This window comes from Halichoerus grypus, chromosome 3 (genome assembly GCF_964656455.1).
Source record: "Halichoerus grypus chromosome 3, mHalGry1.hap1.1, whole genome shotgun sequence".
NCBI classification, from domain to species: Eukaryota; Metazoa; Chordata; class Mammalia; order Carnivora; family Phocidae; genus Halichoerus; species Halichoerus grypus.
In genome coordinates this window covers 20,423,601-20,444,606 of record NC_135714.1, presented here as the reverse complement: position 1 = coordinate 20,444,606, position 21,006 = coordinate 20,423,601, and the positions used below count along the sequence as shown (strand labels likewise).

At 48.3% G+C, this 21,006-nt stretch overlaps 1 protein-coding gene across 2 annotated transcripts in view; it reads right to left on the bottom strand.

The window, feature by feature from the left end:
* The window catches only part of SLC34A2 (solute carrier family 34 member 2), a 204,951-nt gene that overhangs the window by 15,545 nt on the left and 168,400 nt on the right, over positions 1-21,006 (bottom strand). The window contains exon 2 of one of the 2 annotated variants that reach the window (XM_036090601.2): positions 16,656-16,843. In XM_036090601.2, the coding sequence (XP_035946494.2) occupies positions 16,656-16,826 (171 nt within the window). In that variant the 5' untranslated portion in view covers positions 16,827-16,843. Of the gene's footprint in view, positions 1-10,514; positions 10,597-16,655; positions 16,844-21,006 lie in introns of those variants that run through there. The other variant, XM_036090602.2, reaches the window with a different exon arrangement.

Genomic DNA, 21,006 nt, shown 5'->3' with positions numbered 1-21,006 from the left:
TGCTACGACAGGAAGAACCAGAGGCCACAGAGATTCGGGAGAGATGAAGGGTGTTGTGCTTATGTACCTTCCAAGTGTGGGCTCTTCAGTGCCATATTTCCACCTCTGGGTCTCCCTCAACTGCCCGCCTCGGCTGTCACTACATCAAACTATGTCTTACAGTGTTTTTCCACTCTAGCCTCAAGTCAGCTGAATTTGCCTTGGTTTCTCTCACTTCCTTCTCTCAGCCTCTGTCTTGACTCTCCTTTAGTCAGCAAGGGGATGCAAACTTATCCATTTTCATCAACTCATGGAACACCAAGTCCTCAAGTCCTCCGATGGGTTCCCCCATCCGCTTTTTATTTCTAGGCTAAATATCTGCGTCGAACCTCATCCAGTGGACTTAACATACATGTAGATGCTCATATACGTTCTGCCTGCTTTGCCTACCACCCTGTCTTCTGTGAGCAGCGTGACACACTGGAGCTGGCTTGAATCCCAGTGGTGCCACTTATCAGTGGGTGTGTGTTTAGGAATGTCCTTTTATGTCTCTGAGCATAAAGGCATAAATGTCTCCCCATCTATAAAATGTGGATAGTCCTTCATACTTTGCAGGGTTATGAAATTAATGGCGATACCTAGGAAGTGCCTGGCACTAAGCAGGCAATTAGGACTATGGCATGCAGCCTGGATTAATGACCCTTTGTCAGAACCACATTCCTTTTAACCTTTGATAGAGACTTCCTCATAACCCATTTTCTCAACAAAGCCTTTCTTGCTTACACGGACAGTAAGTGTGGCTCTTGACATACTTGGAAGTCCACTCCTTGTGGTCCTTGTCCTTTGACACACGTTAGACAAGTGCAGGACAAAGCACTGGGACAAACAATTCACAGAAGAGGAAGTACAGGTGGCTAAAATACTACAAAATAAGAATTTTGGCCCCACTAACAACCCACGATATGCAAAAGAGAACAGGGAGATAAGTTTCGAAAAATCAAATCAGCAGAGAATTATTTTTTAGGTATAATATGCTATGCTGGAGAAGATGCAGTGAGATGAGCACCACTATAAAGTGCTTTATTTTTTAAAAGACATCTCTGACCTAGTCACTGCACTTCTAGGAATTAAGAGTCTAGGAATATTTTCTCCCAGAAAATCCAAAATACCTCCCTGTTCTGATCACTTCTTTGAAGAGATGTTCCCAGAATCTGGGTCTATCTGACTCCTTTCCCATTTTTCTTAAATGGATCTACTTCCTGCCTACCTAAATGTAAGCTCTACCCCCCGAAAAGAGGCTCTGTCTAGTTCATCACTGCATCCTGAGGGTCTGCATCTCTGCCTGGCACATTGGCAGATGCCCAATAAATGGGGGTTGACTGAATGAATGCGATGCTGACCGAAAAGACGTTGCCGCACTGTGCACTGTCAAAGAGATGAAAAGTAAAAATAGGGTAATTGTAGTATTAACCATGCTAGGTCCATGCGGTGTAATAGCATGCCATTAAACAGGTGATAAAGAACCAGAAAAAGAAAAAACCCAGGAAAATGCTTTAGCTAAATTGAAAAGGTACTTCCTTGTCCCACTCACAGCATGTTCTCATAGGATCTGGGAATGCTGCATGGGATTCAGAGTGGGTGATGGGATTGTGGGTGACTTATTTTTCTTCTGTATGAAATTTCCCAATTCTTTTAAGAGATGCAGCCCAACCCCCGACTCACAAAGTATGATGGTTCAGGGACAGCCTTGCCGGCACTGTTATTCGTACTGATAAAGCCAGGACTTAAGCTGATTCTGGGTGTCCCCATCATGAAGGGGTTTCATCAACTTGTTTAGGCTAAGGAATTTCGACTTTGCCCATGAACTGCAGGGCATGACACGCTCTTCCACAATCACAGGGAAGAACGTCTTGCAGGCACCGGCTTGCCTTTCATTTCAACTTAACAAGCATCCAACACAGGGCCTGGCACTCAACAGGCCTCACGTGCTTTCTGAGGAGGATGCTGGGACCTGCCTGGCCATGGAGAGAGCCAGTATTTACCGAGCTGGGCTGTGCTCAACCTCGCAGCTACCCACTCGGGGAGTTGTTATTCTCCCATTACACAGATGACGAAACTGGGGCACAAGAAGGCTAAGTCACTTGCCCAAGGCCCCAAGGTGTAGAGCTGTGAACCCGGGTCAGTTTGAATCCTGAGCCTTTTCTGACAGACGCTCTTGGGCTGGGTGTTCTCTGCATGGCATTCGATTGGTTTCTAGGAGGAGGCCAGCTTCTGATGTGCGGCCTTCTGGAGTTGCTGTGCCTACCACAGTTTCGACTCCTCCCTCAGGCTCAATGAAGAGCCTTATAGCTGACAGTCAAAGGTGGGGCAAAGCCTGCTGTTCTCAAGGCCTGCTGGACCCGGGGCGGGGGGGGCGGGGGGGGGCTCCCTGGGGGGTGTTGGGAGGCAGCTACAAGGCTGGAGCCCAGGCAGGGGAGGTGAGGTGGAGCTGGTTGGGGAGGAGACCAAGGTTGGCCTGAGAGAGCTCTAAGCTCAGCTTAAGGCCACTCTGCCGGTGAACTGGTTCGGGTTTGAAACAGCACAGAGATAAGAAAAGACAGAGCCAGTCCCCCATGCTTCGGAGAGCGTGGTTAAAGTCACCTCGTGACTCTCCCAACACAGGGATCCTTAGCCCCAGTGTTTTGGGGAAAGAAACAATCTTAGAGCTCTTCATTTCAGTCAGGCGCTAAGCTGGGTACTTTACATAGCACAGAGGTTCAGAATCATACTCCAGCTCTGCCCCAGATACACTGTGACCCGAGCCAGTCACTCGACTGGTTCCATGCCTCAGTTTCCCCTCTGCAGAACGGGGCTTATAACAGTCCATAATCCATTGGGTTATTAGGCAGCTTCAATGAGTTAATCTCTGCAAGGTGTTTGGGACAGTAACCTGTCCGATCAATGGGTTCAGGTTCCTCCTCCCAGCAACCCTGAGAGGGGTTAGTGTTACTCCCATTTTACAGACGAGAAAACCAAAGCACTCAGAGGGATACAGCCACTTGGCCCAGGGCCACAGCATGTCTGACTCCAGCGTCCATGCTTGCCTCTCAGCTCCAGGCCTGGAATGCTCCTGGAAGGGATGAGTCACGCAATAATGCCCTGTATCTGATGAAAGCCCCATTACTAGGCACGTGGGAAGATGCCTCTCAACACTGGGGCGGCAGAAGTCAGCGTCCCACTTCCGCATACAGAGCCCAGGGAGGAAGCAAGAGCTCCGTGAACTCGGTCTCCAAGCACCTGCCACTCCAGCTTTTGGCACAAAAGCGTTCCACCTGCAAACCTCAGCCTCCCGTCCCTTCGTTGCTGTCTGCGGGGCCCCTTTGAGCAGTCGGCACTTCCCCATCACCCCAGATGTTCCCCCTCCGTGGATCTTGGCTGTTTGCAGTTCCCGCTATCAGCCTCCCAGAACTGCAAGCTCATCTCCGACGCCCCCGCGCGCACCCAGCCCACACCAGGACCTGCTGACTGGAGCTGGGAGCATCGGGGCTTGTGGTCTCCAGCTGCCTGCCCGTGCCGCCTCCCCAGGCTGAGCCCCAGCGCCTCCTGCCTCGACCAACACATGGCAGCCTGTTTAACTGGTTTGGGCCCCAGTGTCTCTCACCGGTTAACTTTCCTAACACCCAGCTGTGATTGTATGGACTCCCCATTTCTTTACTGCCCACTGCCGCCTAAATGATCCCCCTCCTCACATCACTGGCCTAAATTTGGGACCCCGAATCCTCTCTGTAGGGTGTCACTCTCTGCTCTTGCCTAGGTAGCACCCCCCTCCATAAGCCCCCCCCCCCATCTTTCTGTCCAAGCCCTCCCTCCGCCCCTGCCTGAGTCCTGCAGGCCTCTCGGATCGTCCCTGCATACCAGGCAGGAGGCGCCGGTGTGACCATAGGGCTCTCGGCCACACACACAGTCACTGATTTCTAATAACTACCATTTAATGAGCACCAGCGAGGGGCCAGGTGCTGTGCTGGGCCTTGACACATACTATCTCCTGCAATCTTTATGCAAGAAAGGGGGCATGCTCATCCCCACTTGCAAACAGGAAAACCTGGAGCGCAAAAAGAGATTAAGCAACTTGTTCAAAGTCACCCGGCAGGGGAGTGACAGAGTTTTTAAACACAGCTCAACCTGTCAGTGAGGTTGGGGCCCTGATTTACAATATCCTTGGCCACGACATAACCTATTTTCCTGGAGCGCTGATTTTACTCCCATAACGGGGGGACAGGGAGGTTGAGCAGCGTGGAGCAGGAGATGTGATATTTCCTCGTGGAGCACATTCTCAGCCTGACATTTAGGGCTAGATGATGCTTTGCTTGTGCGAGTTGTCCTGTGCATCGTAGGATATGCGGCCTCCCTGGCCTCTATTCAGGACATACCCCTCACCCTTAGTGTTGACAACCCAAAAGGTCTCCAGACATTGGCAAAGGTCCCTTGGGGGCTGAGAACTACCGGTCTAGAGGTTAAGAGACCAGACTTCAGATCCCAACTGCCTGGTTTCAAGTCTCAGTGATGCCATTTGCTGTGTGACTTTGGGCTAGTTCCTTTGCTTCTCTGTTTCCCCGTATGTCAAATTAGGGTAAGATGACTGATGAAAGATTGTTATGCTTAAGTGTGTTATGTATTAAAAGTTCTCAGAATAGTGTTTGACACGTTGTAACTTTGTGTGGTTTTCAGCTATTATGGGAAAACAAGCAGGGACATTATGGTATAGAGTGCAAGACTTCTATGAATTCAAAATTTAAAAAAAGATAGGACACAAAGCATTGCTTTGAGCTTGCAAGGGACTACTTTGAACTACTCACAGACTTGCCAGGGGTTCCTATATACTTGGCTTATTCCGCTCGAGGGTAGTTTGAAGGAAGAATTTGAAAATTATTGTGACCCTCTACGACCTCTCTTTTTATAATCTTAATTCACTCTAGAATCGTTCTCCTACCTCTTCTGCACATCTCTATAGCCTTCTCAACTGGGATTTAAGTTTCAGAGGGCAAGACCCATATGTTATGCTTTTTCTCCCAGTGCTCAATAGACTACACATCATAGGGCCCCTTACATTTGTGAATGGAGGAGTCCGCATACAGGGTTTGCTGAAGGGATGCCCTGGGTCCCTGACTAGGAAACAAATCAAGCCTGCGTTTTACCCATGAGTGGTTGTTCATCCTCACCTTCAGCTGGAATGGACAAGATCTGGGGGATAGAGCAGATGCATCAAGAGACTGCACCCCGAATGGCACAGCAGCCCTGCTTGGGAAACTCGCGTCCGCACTTAGGTCTAAGAAGGCTGATTATTTGCCTATTTCAATTATGTTTTCAGGGACTGGATTTCTGAGTGATCACCAAGTGTCTAGCAAATACAGAAACAGACACTTCCATGGTCCAATGTCCCAGTCGTTTCAAGCACTGCAAGCAATGGGTCCAGCAGACACTCACTTGTACTTGAGCAGAGAGGAACAGGACATCATGGCAAGGGATCCGACCCGCTGATGTTGTCTGGAATACTGACTTATTCTGTGAGGCCTGTGCTGGCCTCATTCAGCTCCAGGCCCTCCTTTTATTCTTTGCCAGTCCCGCCAAGAAGCAAAAGAACACTTCTGTGGAATGTCTCCACGCCTCCTTCTTGGAACTCTTTGTCTTCTCTATCCCAAGTCCAACCGTCTGTCCGAGCCCATCCCCTCTTCACAAACACTTCCCTGATGAGGCAATGATCTCACCTCGTGCAATACTTCCTTTTCGGATACATTCACGTACTCCATCATTGTTTGTTGGGGGTTCAGGGTGCTGGGCTCTGCCTGGTAAGAAGAGGAGGGACAGGCCCACACACCTAAGCCCTGCCTCCCCTCCCCATCCCCACCCCCAGGGGCAGGCAGCCAGGAGAGCCATCAGACCAAGCCCAGAGCACTGGACAACTGCTGGCCACTCCCTTCCAGGCCCTCCCCACCCCCACAGCGCTGGTTGCTCCTTTCAGGACCTGGGAAGTGAGGAAATGTAGGGCACCTGGCACCAATCAGCTCTTGTGCGGGCTGACCTTGCAGATCTGGAGGAAAGGGAGGACCTGGAGCCAACGCTCCGTGATTGGCCCTGAGGCGGCGGTTCAGGGCCTCCTCCTCCTCCAGGCCCCCGGAGTTGCCAGGTCTGCTGCTAGGAAGCAGCCTGGCACACAGCACCAAGAGTATACCCCACAGTGGCTGAGGACCGGCTCCGCAGAGGCCTGCCACGGTGTGTGACCCTGAACTTCCTCTCTGAGCCTCAGTTTCAACATCTCCAAAATGGGGATAATATCATCCCCCTCCCTGAGCTGTGGCGGGACTGACTGATTATTGGGCCTAGGTGAGGCCCTGAGCAGAGTGCCTGGTAGAGTAAACACGGAGAACTCTGTGGAATGAACTGCATCACGGACAATGCATTGCCCTAGACCATAAGCTCATTATCTCAGTGCCCGGCACAGCAGTGAACCCTCTGGAAACATGTGTCCACTAAAAGAACCCAAAGCACAAGAGAGAAATGTGCTAACATTGTTTTGTGATTGGGGGGGGTTGTCCTATGTGATCCGTGACCTCATTAAATTTTACAATAACCACGTTCTTTCCAGTAGAGAATGAGGCACAGGGAAATTAAGAAAGTCCCACAGCTACCTGCACATGGAGTCAGGATTGGAACCCAGGAATGCTGGTTCCAAAGCTGGGGCCCCTTCCATAGACCTCTCAGCCAGGTGCTGAGACGGACGGAGGAAGAATCCTCTGGGCCCCATCACAGCCGCGTGGCACCAAGGGGCTTCAGTCCAGGCTCCAGGGACGTGCCAGAGAGCTGGCAGACCTCGTCCCTCTGCAGGGGTCCCTCCTGCCTGCTCAAATGGGTAGAAATGCCAGCCAAGAATGCTGTAATGACAGGCTGCTGTTCCCACAGAGGCTTCTGGCATACCAGCGACCTGGATTCGGCATAGGCCGAGCCTTTTTAGGAGTCTCAGCTAAGCAGGAAAAGGTGACACTGATTGAGCTGGACAGAGGCCCCAACGTGAATCTAAGGCCACTCTCCCAGTGGGATGGCAGACACTGGCCTGTCTGGAACCTGCTTCTCTAGGAAGGGGCTCTGGGGATCAGCAGGGGTCTTTGGAGCCTTTGAGCCGCCCCCTCAAAGGCTCTCTCCCCAGGGTATCCTCTGATCTAGCTGCTCTCTCTCCCTACCTTCCCAAGGGCACACTCCTGCTACCTGCCAGAAAGAGCAGAGAAGGATAAAGTCATCTATTTTGGCTGTTTGGTACTAATACCCACAAAGATATGTTTTTGTTTGTTTGTTTTTTTAACGTGGCTATGATCATGCATCTGCTCCCTTGCTCCCCACCACTCATCCCTACAACTGAGCCAAATAACCCTTTTGGCTCGACTTCCCGCATCCACATGTGTATCGCGTGCCAAGAGGAACTCTTGCAGGCCAAGGAGAGGACACTTCGCGGCTCTTCTCAGACCTGGGCAGTGGGGAAAATGTAGGGCACCTGGCAGTCAGCCAACCCCTCCACTCTGCATTGTTTGAGCTTCTGCAACCAGGACGGGTGCTGAGGCTGCCTGTACTCCCCGGGAGGAGGAGGAGGAGGAGGCGACAAGCACACAGTCTCCTCCCCAGCCCCCCTACTCAAATTAACCCATCCCACCTCACACGCACTTTAGTTCTGCGAATTTACTTTTAAGTACTTATACTTTCATGCTAATTATACTGAGGAGGAAACCAAGGCCCAGAGAAATTAACTGCTTCAAGTTATATAGATTCTACACCTTCAGGATTCAAACTCAGGTAGTCTGAGTCCACCGTCAATATGCTTCCGAAATCTTTTCATACGTTGAAGGAACGACCCAGACTTCAAAAATGCCCAAGAGGGCAATGGCTACTTTTTTCAGCTTCCTTCAGCCATCACAAGGCAAAATAATCCCAAAGACATGGGGGGGGGGGGCGTGCATGGGACAGGAGACAGAAGCAATTGGCCTAGGTTTTGCATTGATGAGTGGCTCTAGGTTAGACTTTCGACTATAAGAATGAATGGGATTTTAAAAAGACATTTACTCTATCTCTTTAAACCCGGGCCTTATAACCTAACCACACCCTCATGATGCAGTTTCAATGTACATTTATGAACTTTTAAAATAAATGCTGCAATTCACTTTTAACTGTATCAATTCTGTTGCATTGTGTCAGGGGTGGGGTGTTAAAAGAGCTAATTGCCGAAACCACTTTCAACATCTTGCAATCTGTTTGCAGCCTTCTTTTTGCACTCTGGTGCATTTTTTTAAATTCAGTGGGACGTCCTGACTACTTCCTGTTGATAGTGCCATTCTGCAGTTCCTATGGTTGAGGTGGGGGGACAGGAGGAGGGCAGGCAGGGAGGAAGGTGGCTGAAAATGGTATTAAAAGTTTATTCCAGGGGCGCCTGGGTGGCTCAGTCGTTAAGCATCTGCCTTCGGCTCAGGTCATGATTCCAGGGTCCTGGGATCAAGCCCCGCATCGGGCTCCCTGCTCAGCAGGAAGCCTGCTTCTCCCTCTCCCACTCCCCCTGTTTGTGTTCCCTCTTTCGCTGTCTCTGTCAAATAAAATCTTTTTTTTTTTTTTTTTTTTTTTTTAAAGATTTTGTTTATTTATTTGACAGAGAGAGATACACAGAGAGAGAACACAAGCAGGGGGAGTGGGAGAGGGAGAAGCAGGCTTCCCACAGAGCAGGGAGCCCGATGCGGGGCTCGATCCCAGGACTCTGGGATCATGACCTGAGCCGAAGGCAGACGCTTAACGACTGAGCCACCCAGGCGCCACCGCTGTCAAATAAAATCTTAAAAAAAAAAAAGTTTATTCCAGGGGCACCTGGGTGGCTCACTTGGTTAAGCTTCTGCCTTCAGCTCAGGTCATGATCCCAAAGTCCTGGGATTCCCGCTTAGCAGGAAGCCTGCTTCTCCCTCTCCTCCCTGCTTATGCTATCTCTGTCTCTCTCTCTCAAAATAAATAAATAAAATCTTAAAAAAAAGTTTATTCCAAATCACTGATCCCAAGAAGCTGTTTTCTTCATTAAACTGAATCCAGGCTATTTTTATGTCAGCTTTGTGCCTAATAGCTATAATCCAGACGTCCCTCCTCCCACCACTGGGGACTTGTTTCCGTGAGATGGTTGAGTGATCTGGGCTGGATTTTGGAGGGGGCAATTTGTTCAACATCCAAACCTTGTACAAGCATGTTCTCCTGCCACGGGTTCCCAAAGGTACAAAAACAGAGATCATTATCAGCAGGCTGGCTGGCAGGAGCAGACAGAGAGATTCAAACACTCTTAACAACCTCAAATAATGGGTGCTCCTCTGGAGCGCAACTTTCTCAAGAATACCCAAGCCTGAACAACCTAAAGAACTCCAGCTCAGGAGGGGGGGTGGGGGGGGGAGAGAAAGACAAACAGGCCCGAAGCAAGCAGGGCTAACACAGAAATCGCTTGTGAATAGAAACAGGGAGGGACAGGGGATTCTAAGTGATGAAATCCACAAGCTGCCTCCATGAAATCAACACGTTTGAGAAAACTGCCACCTCCCTAAGGAAATTGAGTGATTCTAACGCTCTTCGCCTCAGTGCCAGCTACCCGTGGCAGGCATCCGCCTCCGGGAACCTGCAGACTGAATCCACTCCACTCCACGTGCCACCTGATTCTGGCCTGGAGATGCTGGGTGCCCCCCAACCCGACCACACCTGTGCATATTTCCTCGCAAGCCATTCCCCCAGACTGCTCACCTGGTCCCCTCTGACTCTGAAAACACTGAAAAACTGAGGGCTCTCCCACCCCCAGCTGAAAAGACAGGCCCTGTGTGGATGGCTGCCTGCCCTGATGGGACCAGCAAACTAGAAGTCATCCTGCAGTCACTTTAGATCAATAGCGCCACAAACAAGAATGGTGGCACATGGAAGTCACACTGGTGGGAATGGCATTACTGGACAGCTGCCCAAACCTAGAATTTTCAGCGCCTGGGAACACTGGGAGAGGGTTCCCTTCCCCTTCTCACAAAGAGGGCGAAACTGAGGCCCAGGGGCTCAGAGCAACCTGCTTTTAGGTCACACCGCTAGTGAATGACCAAAAAGAGAGCCCCGCTGTCCTGATCTCTAGGTGGCACCTTCCAACTCCCCATTTTCCCCTCCCCAAACCACGAATTCCAAAACATGTATAATTTTAGAACCCCCAGCTGTGGCTGAGTAATACCATGGCCAGCACTAACAGCGTCGTCGTGGGAGTTGTGACAGCAAAAAAGCAGTCACAGCGAGAACCAAAAAAAAAAAAAAAACCAAAAAACAACAATCTGAAAATTTAGGGAAGGTGTATTATTTTGTCTTCAGCAGCCCAAAGCCAACCAAGTTCCTGGAGGGTCAACATCGGAGGGATAGCTAAAAGAATGAAGTGCGGGGGAGGTGGGGGGGAGGAGGGGGGACTAAATGAAGGTTCTGTGCAGAGCGAGAAGGGAGAAGGAAGCGCCTGGCCCGGCGGCGGTACTCACCAGCGCTCCCAGCGCAGGTAATGGACCCAGGGAGGCACCCAGGTGGAGCGCGGCGGCCGGGGTATATATAGCGAAGGTGTTGCGCAAAGAGGCCGCCGGCGACCGCTGTCATCACGCCCCTCGCACATTCCAGGACCGCCTGCCGCCGGGGCACTGCCTACCTGCCGGCTTAACGAGCCCATCGTGACCTCGCCCCGCTTCGCAGGAAAGCCGGGCGCCCCGGCTGCGGACAGCCTCACACCGCCCCGCGCCCCGAAGGCAGCGCCCGGCCCGCGCGCCTTCCCCCCCCACCCCACCGCCCCAGCGCCGGCCGCCGCCGTCCAGCCCCGCAAGTTGGGGGGCTAGCCCCCGGCTGCCCCTCGCCCCACAACCGCACCCCGTCCCCTGCTCTCTGCAACGCAAGACCCTGAATCCTCTAGTTTAGCTCCTGTGAGGCTGAAGAGGTCAGAGACGTTGAGACACAGATAAAAGCCAACTGGAAACTCAGGGACAAATCCTTCCAAAACAAAGCCAGGATTGTTCGGCCTTATCAGTCTTTGGGGTGCTTTCTGCCCTCGTAGCCTGGACTCTGCAGTTAAGACAGTTGGCCATCTGGAGCCCTGGGTCTGCCACCGGGGCTGGGCTGGATTAGCCAGGCTGAGCAAGGGGAGAGGGGCTGCTCTCACCTCTAGAAGGGGGCCCCTGTCCACTCATCCGGGCTTTGGCAGACCGTGTCCCTAATTTCACCCTCTTCTGCCCTCTGTACTCTCCATGTGGCCGCACATCTTTGTCCATCCCGGCTGTGAGAAGACCTGTCCCAGGGAGAGCCTATCACGACACTCGTCCTAACAGCTACCCAGTTATGTGAGGGCTGACCTTCGGTGATCACACAAACCCCTTCCCAGGAGTGAGAGTAGCTTCCTTTCTAGTTGAGGCTTCTGGAAGGATTGGGGGCATGCATAGCATTACTCGGATTTGCTAAGTGGGGATCAAACCTGGATCTTATTCCAAAACCCACGCGCCTTCCCTCGGCCACACGGTCCTGGTTTTACAGGGAAGGTAAGTGAGACTTAGTTTACTAGTTACCCAGCTGCGCACAAAGGAAGAGTGGAAGGGCCCATTGGTTTCATCCCCAAACCAAGAGCTATCTCCTCCCTCAGGGGGAGGAAATCAGGAGTGCCGCTTCCTAGAACCCACAGAGCAGGGCTGTCCCCAGGGCTGAGAAGTCAGTGGTTATGCACACTTTAACTCTGGGTCAAAGTGCCTAAGCTCAGTTTCCTGTTCTACCCTTTGCTCTCCCTGCCTTCATTTACTCCTGTGTAGAATGGGAATAATGTCCCTATCAGAGTAAAATGAGCTAAAATATTTATAGCACATAGCACAGTACCTGATGAGCACATGAGCACTCAGTACATATTAACCACTGTAGTTTTCACGGGGAACCTCCGGGTGTTGGGAGAAGACTGAGTGGGAAGCTTTGATTAATCTCTTTGGGAACTTCGTGGACTCTGAGGTCACTTCTCCACAGCCTCAGATGCTAGGCACATCAGTCCAAGGGTCAGGACATCGTGCTTGGAGAGTGGGCATAGAAATCAAATCAGCCCGGGCTGTTCTTAATAGAGGGATGATGGTTGTGCTAGTGGGTGCCAGACTTCAGAGCCGGCCTTTGGAGACAGTGATCAACCAGCACCTCCCCTCGGAGTGACTTCCAAAGCAGAGCCTCCTGGTGATGGCAGTCCATTGGCACATGTGCACTGAGCTCAGCGCCCCCTCCAGCCCTGGGCAGGCAGGCTGCTGACACCACCTCAGGGGCTCAGGGGTGGCCCTACTTGGACATCCATCCCGACAAGGCTCCCCCCACCAGTTACTGTGGGCTTTGATGTGGGGCACAGAGCTAACCACTTTCACGTTGCCTTTACATCACTCCCAACAAGGAGTGAATATCAAAAAACCTTGGAAAGGGAAAGCTTTCCCTTTTCTGTTCCAATTGAAAAGGCAAAATGCTGGTTGAATCAGGAGGCTTTCTTTTAATGTGTGTGCATCCTGGTGATAGAGGAGGGATGATATCTATTTGATTCTACTTTGGGATTGTAGTTTTGCTATTACTTTTTCCACAAAGTCTGGAAGAAATCTAGATGCCGTGTGTTATGTGTCAGTCCTGAATCCCTCCCTTTCGGGGGGGAGCACAGTTTGCTACAGGGTATTTTCCTATCTTCATCCCATCCTAGCTAGAGCGCACTATCATCCTTGAGAAGAACTTACACATACTTTGCACGGCCTATGTTTACACACAAACTTCTAAAAAGTACTTTCATTTGGCACTTTTTTGCATGCTCACTGTTGTTCTATAAGGTAACACTGAGTGGATTAAATGTATCATTAATGCAAGATGGAGGCCCACCCAGAGTCTTGCCCAAGGCTACAAAACTATGTGCTAATAACATAGGCCCACAATCCTTGCTGAGCCTCTGGGAACAGATGTGTTTCAGAATTTAGAACTTCCCAGTTTTAGAAAGATGCGAGAGACCCTCTGGGGCCTGGGCAGCACCCTGCAATCAAACCTACTGATATTTTTTTGCTGTAAAGATGTACAAATAGTATACTACATGGCATGACTTTGATTTATCAATTCAGGCTAGGGTTTGGCATGACAGGAGTTTTTAAATTGCAGATTAAAGATTGTGACTGCTCTTTATTGAGCCCTTACCTGAGTACTGCCCTAAACACTTTAAATATATGAAGTCATTAGTCCTTATAATACTAGGAGTGAGGTATAAAGGCCGGGAAATGGGGCCCCAGAGAAGTGAAATAACTCTCCCCCATGCTGCAAGACTACTAGTTGACAGAGTTAAAATCTTAACCTAGTTACCAATTCCACCCACATAACCAGCAAGCATTTTCACTAATTTCCTATCTCCTTTTCCTTAGAGGGATGTTTGGTTGCCCAAAGAACATGTATGAGCGGAAAGAATAGAGAGTTCGGGAACACATATGGACGTTAGATTTATAGCCATATCACTGTGGAGCAGCAGGGTAAAGATAACCTGCAATAAATGCATATCCCAACAGCAAGAAATCAAACTTGACCCTGTACGTGACACCCTACACACCCAAGCATTTATCTAAATGTAAAAGCCAAAATAATAGGACTTCTAGAAAACGATATAAACAAATATTCATGAACTCAGGGTGGGGGAAAGACTTCTTAAGTAGCAAACAAGATACATTAACCATAAAGGAAAAGATATTTTTATGACCATGAAAAGGCCAACCAGAGTGGAAGGACAGGCCTAGAGCACATGGAACTGACCAAGAGCTTATTTCAGAATGTGTAAAGACTGTTCACATATCAGGAAAAAAAAATCCAATTTAAAAAATGGTCAAGGGACTAGAACAGGCCCTTCACAAATGAGGATAATTAATAAACACGTTAAAAGGTGCTCTGTATCACAACCGAAGGAAATGCGAGAATTAAACCACCATTAGATTTAAACCCAGCGTATACACCTCCAGTCCCAGGCATATGCCCAAGAGAAATGGACACGTATGTTCACCAAAAGACAAAGTTGCCCAAAGTTGCCCAAATTTGCCCACGGTAGCACAGTGTGCGGAAACAGCTCAGAGGTCCATCTCCATTAATAGAATGGAATATTAACCGCAAAACACTCCTACAATGAAATACTATCAGGAAATTGCCATTTTGGGAGTCAAGTGGCCAGATAAACTGGGATGAAAACAAACAGTTTGTTACGTGGAAGGAAATGGATAGATGTTCTCACAAAGGTAACCACTAAGTTAGAGAAACCAGACATAAGGGCTCATACTGTTGGATTCTGCTTGTATGAAATTCCCAAACTGGCCCAAACTAAGTCTTAGGGCTCAGGAATGCATGCTTAACTGGGAAAACTATGAAGAAAAGTGAGGACTTACCATAGACGTCACGTGCGGGTCACTGTGTTGGGAAGGAGGGGGTAAGACTGGGAAGGAGGGGGTAAGATTGAGGGGACATGCTAGAATTTCTGAGGCGTTGACAGTGTTCTCCTTTTTGGGTTGTGGTCATTTGCTTTGTGATAAATCCTTGAGCTATACTAATTCTATGTTTTTTTTTCCTATGAATATCTCACAATTAAAAAGGTTGAAAAAAGGGGTGCCTGGGTGGCTCAGTCGTTAAGCGTCTGCCTTCGGCTCAGGTCATGATCCCAGGGTGCTGGGATCGAGCCCCACATCGGGCTCCCTGCTCGGCTGGAAGCCCACTTCTCCTTCTCCCACTCCCCCTGCTTGTGTTCCCTCTCACTGTGTCTCTGTCAAATGAATAAATAAAATCTTTAAAAAAAAAAAAAAGGTTTAAAAACCCACAAAAAAACCCTAGTGGTACTGGGGAGGGGTCTAGGGAAGAGAATAGGCTCTGGGTTCTATCAAGGGACTTGGAAATCCTTTGAAGCCTGTAGGTTTGAGCCATTGACTGGCTGTGTCACGTAAATACTTACCATCACCGTCCCCATAGCTAGCACTTATGTGCATAGCTTCTTCTGTCCTAGATGTTTAACCAGTTATGTGATCCACTTTTAGAACAGAACACACGGACTTTTCCTGCCAGCAGAAAACGGACTCCAACAACCTCCTGATGACTTCTCCTTTTATAAAATCTAGTGACCGTCTCATAATTTCTGAAGCGCCTCAGAGCTGTTTTTCTATCTGAAATAGGCCCAGACAGCTAAGTTTTCAATTTTTCCTGTGTGTGTGTGTGTGTGTGTGTGTGTGTGTATATGCATGTATGTGCGTATGTGTGTTTGGGGAGGGTTTGGGTGATTTTTTTGCTTGTTTTTTTTTTTTTTTTAAAGATTTTATTTATTTGCCAGAGAGAGAGAGAGCGCGGCAGGCAGAGGGAGAAGCACGCTCCCCGCTGAGCAAAGAGCCTGTTGCGGGACTCGATCCCAGGACCCTGGGACCATGACCTGAGCCGAAGACAGACGCTTAACCGACTGAGCCACCCAGGCGCCCCTTTTTGCTTCTTGCTGCCCACTGTTAGCAGTTAGGTCATTAGAGCCTCCTTCTGAGGGATCACCGTAAGTATATGTAGCAGGAACCTCCCGCATTATCATTGTCAGAAGCCATCATTATATTGCTATTTCTAACCTGTTGTGGATTAAGAAAATAGCTCACCTCATTCATTTATCCATTTAATTAATGGTCATTAAAACTATGTAAAGCAAGAGTAAGTAAGCCTGAAAGGTCTAATGGGTCTATTTATATGCATCTTTTTACTGCCCAGGCTTAACATCATTTGCTTTAGATAATCAGAAAACTTCTTACTGCATTGTACCGAGCTAGATTCTAAAGCGTTAAGGCCACCAACACTAAAATCCCATTTTACAAGAACGTACCGTAAGGGAATAAGACTAACAAGTTAGTACCAGACAGAGGGCCCGGGGTAAGCGGTGTGGATTGGATCATCACGCTGGGCCCCACGGCCTGCTTGGTGGCCAGGAGTCCAGCACAGAGAAAGAGGTGGCTTCCCTGCCATTCTGGGGTTCCTTTTGCTTCTGTCATTTATTCCTACCCCAGGGCCTTTGCTCTTGCCATCCCTCTGCCCAGAACATTTTTCTAAATTTTCACATGCACACTCCTCCTCATCATTCATGTGTCAGACTTTCACTGAGCATTTCCCTTGCCCTCAGCCATCATCACCCCTGTTCTTTTCCTTCACAGATTGTCATAGGGCCTCTTCTTTCAGCACTAGATCTCCAAAGAAATGGCTCCTTCCTGGGCTGAGGGACTGGGATTGGGGGTCCAAATGGCTCCCTAAATATTTCACTCAACTTAAATTTTAAACCAAGGGGATTTAAAGTTATTTGAATGGGGCGCCTGGGTAGCTCAGTTGGTTAAGCGACTGCCTTCGGCTCAGGTCATGATCCTGGAGTCCCGGGATCGAGTCCCGCATCGGGCTCCCTGCTCTGCAGGGAGTCTGCTCCTCCCTCTGACCCTCCCCCCTCTCATGTGCTCTCTCTCTCATTCTCTCTCTCTCAAATAAATAAATAAAATCTTTAAAAAAAAAATAAAGTTATTTGAATGTATAACTTTTGACCACATTACTTAAAATTAATTTTTGGTTAATTACAATCAAAAGATAAAACAATAATTTGAAGTTAAGGAGGAACTCACAGCTCGGAACTTAAGCCTGAACGCCATCCTGGAGGCTCGAATCTCTCTTCTGCTCTCTGTTGGGTCTGGGTCCCACAGGCTTGGTTGGAGATGCCAAAGGAAGAGATGTGAGTGATTCCTGAGCCCCCGCTCGCACAGAAAGATCTCCTGCAGCTTGTTAGGGCATCTCATAGTCCCACCATAGGTGACTACCAAAAAAAAAAAAAAAAAAGTGAAAGTTATAGAACCCAGTGTGGGAGGAGCTATGGGGAAAGGACAGGGATGTGTTATCTCAGGAGATGATGCTGGCAGTGACAGTGGTGTTTAAAAATGGTCTCTTTTGGGACGCCTGGGTGGCTCAGTCGGTTAAGCGTCTGCCTTTGGCTCAGGTCATGATCCCAGGGTCCTGGGATCGAGTCCCACATGGGGCTCCCTGCTCCACAGGGAGCCTGCTTCTCCCTCTGCCTCTGCATCTCTCTCTCTGTCTCTCATGAATGGATAAATAAAATCTTTTTTTAAAAAATGGTTTCTATTCTGCTTTACTCCTAGATTGCCTCATGACCTTTCTCCAGAAGTATTTTTTTTTCCGATGTTCCTAAAATGTAGTGTTTATGGTGGCAAACAATTGGAAACCACTTAAATGAATGTATAACAACCTTTCTCCCATTGATATATTATAATGCCATCATTTAGGCAAAAACTACATTTACTGCTTTATACATACATAACAAAACCCTCTTAAGCCAGCCATGAGCCAATGGGGTGGGTACCACTCAAAAAACAGGATAGCTATGGAAAGAAACAGATTGGAAGATATATACCAACCTTAACAGGGATAATCACAGGGTAAAATCTAATGATTTCTTGTTATGGATAGGACTATCCATACATACTAATTTAAAAATTAGGGGAAAAAAAATTTCTATCCATCCATCCATTAGGAGATGCCACCTAATTCTGAGTTGGAGTTTTTGTTTTTTTTTAAAAGATTTGACAGTGAGAGACATAGCGAGAGAGGGAACACAAGCAGGGGGAGTGGGAGAGGGAGAAGCAGGCTTCCCGCTGAGCAGGGAGCCCGATGCGGGGCTCGATCCCAGGACCCTGCGATCATGACCTGAGCCAAAGGCAGACGCTTAATGACTGAGCCACCCAGGCGCCCCTGAGCTGGAGTTTTCTTATCCGTTAAATAAGGACAACATTTAAAGCTACCTTCCCCAGCTCACGATGAAAATTTAGTAAGATTACATCAGGACAGGGCTGGTAACTGCAGAGTTACACAGACATAAGACAGCTGGGCTGTATGCACACACTGTGCCCGCATACACACACTGTGCCCGCATACACACATCCTGTTATGTGAAATATGTAGGAAACAGGGAGTCTACCCGTATCCCCAGTCACTCCCCACAAATGTGTCTGGGTGCATTGATGAGGACTGGAATTGCATTTAAACATTTTTATCAGTTCTATGTCCATTCACCTTACCTGAAAAGCTGCCAAAATGCATAGTAAATTTAAAATAACACCAACTCTAGCTCTTTGGGGACCTACTCTCAAGCACGTAACAATCTAGAAGGAAGACACCTGAGGCGAGGTGAAGGGGAGGTCTGGCCTTTCTCTTCTTCCTTCTTCCCCCATTAGCCCACCCTATTACCCACCCCACATTTTACCAGCTAACCGAAGACACTTAGACTTCTTGCCCATAAAAATAGTGTCCTCTCACACGATTTCCTTCCTGAAAGACCTATTTCCTGGAAATCCAGCAGCCTGAATGAGCCTCTCCCAGCGTCCCTGCCTCCCTCTAGTGCACCAGCCTCCAGCCCAGTGTTGCTGCCTTTGGAGGGGTGAGACGCATCGGGGCCCTGGGAGGGAAGCATCTTCTCTTTATAAACAGTACTGTTGCTTGTAGAGCTCAGTCCTGCTTAGATGAGGAGACAGACAAAGTGCCTGAACAGAGTGGGGCAGGAGTCTCTCCATCACGGGCAGGCTGCAGGTGGGAAGCGTGCGTGGGGAAGCCAGGTGCTAGAGGACCAGTGCGTTCTGTGTCAGTCTGGACAGGAAATGCCCTGTCAGGGCTCAGCTCCAGGGGTTGCATGAGAAGACATGGAGTGATGCCAGATCTTTGGACTTCTCTGGAGAAGCCAGATAACTGGTTTTACGAAATTTACCACTAAACAAACAAACCAAAAAACCAGACAGGCCAAACAAAGCAGGGCTCTGGACTGCCGATTTTCATCCTGACACCAGAATATATTCTCAGGTGTGCAGACCCTGGCCCGGGGCCCCTCTGACCAGCATACAGGCCGGCTGTGTCCTCTGGGCCCCCTGGGGCTTCTTCCTGCCAATCTCCCAATGCATTCAGTGGGGCTAGCCGTCCTTACAGAGTAGAAGTGGCAGCGAGTGTTGACATCTTCACAATATTTGTTCTTCCAACCCATGAGCATGGAATGTTTTTCCAATTCTTTGTGTCTTCCTCAATTTCTTTCATGAGTATTTTATAGTTTCTGAGTACAGATCCTTTGCCTCTTTGGTTAGATTTATTCCTAGGTATCTTATGGTTTTGGGTGCAACTGTAAATGGGATCGACTCCTTAATTTCTCTTTCTTCTGTCTTGTTGGTGGTGTATAGGAATGCCACTGATTTCTGTGCATTGATTTTATATCCTGCCACTTTACAGAATTCCTGTATGAGTTCTAGCAGTTTTGGGGTGGAGTCTTTTGGGTTTTCCACTTAGAGTATCATATCATCTGCAAAGAATAAGAGTTTGACTTCTTCTTTGCCGATTCGGATGCCTTTTATCTCTTTTTGTTGTCTGATTGCTGTGGCTAGGACTTCTAGTACTATGTTGAATAACAGTGGTGATAGTGGACATCCCTGCAGTGTTCCTGACCTTAGGGGAAAAGCTCTCAGTTTTTCCCCATTGAGGATGATATTCACCGTGGGTTTTTTGTATATGGCTTTTATGATATTGAGGTATGAACCCTCTATCCCTATACTCTGAAGAGTTTTGATCAAGAAAGGATGCTGTACCTTGTCAAATGCTTTTTCTGCATCTATTGAGAGGATCATATGGTTCTTGTTCTTTCTTTTATTAATGTACTGTATCACATTGATTTGCAGATGTTGAACGAACCTTGCAGCCCAGGGATAAATCCCACTTGGTCGTGGTGAATAATCCTTCTAATGTACTGTTGGATCCTACTGGCTAGCCTTTTGGTGAGAATTTTTGCATCCATGTTCATGCTCATGGATTGGAAGAACAAATATTGTGAAGATGTCAACGCTACCTAGAGCAATCTACACATTCAATGCAACCCCCATCAAAATACCATCCACTTTTTTCAAAGAAATGGAACACATAATCCTAAAATTTGTATGGAACCAGAAAAGACCCCGAATAGCCAGAGGAATGTTGAAAAAGAAAAGCAAAGCTGGTGGCATCACAATTCCGGACTTCCAGCTCTATTACAAAGCTGTAATCATCAAGACAGTATGGTACTGGCACAAAAACAGGCACATAGATCAATGGAACAGAATAGAGAGCCCAGAAATGGACCCTCAACTCTATGGTCAACTAATCTTCGACAAAGCAGGAAAGAATGTCCAATGGAAAAAAGACAGTCTCAACAAATGGTGGTGGGAAAATTGGACAGCCACATGCAGAAGAATGAAACTAGACCATTTCCTTACACCACACACAAAAATAGACTCCAAATGGTTGAAAGACCTAAATGTGAGACAGGAGTCCATCCAAATCCTAAAGGAGAACACAGGCAGCAACCTCTTCGACCTCAGCCGCAGCAACTTCTTCCTAGAAACATCTCCAAAGGCAAGGGAAGCAAGGGCAAAAATGAATGATTGGGACCTCATCAAGGTAAAAAGCTTTTGCACAGCAAAAGAAACAGTCAACAAAACCAAAAGACAATCGACAGAATGGGAGAAGGTATTTACAAATGACATATCAGATAAAGGGCTAGTATCCAAAATCTATAAAGAACTTCTTAAACTCAACACCCAAAGAACAAATGATCCAATCAAGAAATGGGCAGAAGACATGAACAGACATTTTTCCAAAGAAGACATCCAAATGGCCGACAGACACATGAAAAAGTGCTCAGCATCGCTCAGCATCAGGGAAATCCAAATCAAAACCTCAATGAGATATCACCTCACACCAGTCAGAATGGCTAAAATTAACAAGTCAGGAAACGACAGATGTTGGCGAGGATGCGGAGAAAGGGAAACCCTCCTACACTGTCGGTGGGAATGCAAGCTGGTGCAGCCACTCTGGAAAACAGTATGGAGGTTCTTCAAAAAGTTGAAAATAGAGCTACCTTATGACCCAGCAATTGCACTACTGGGTATTTACCCC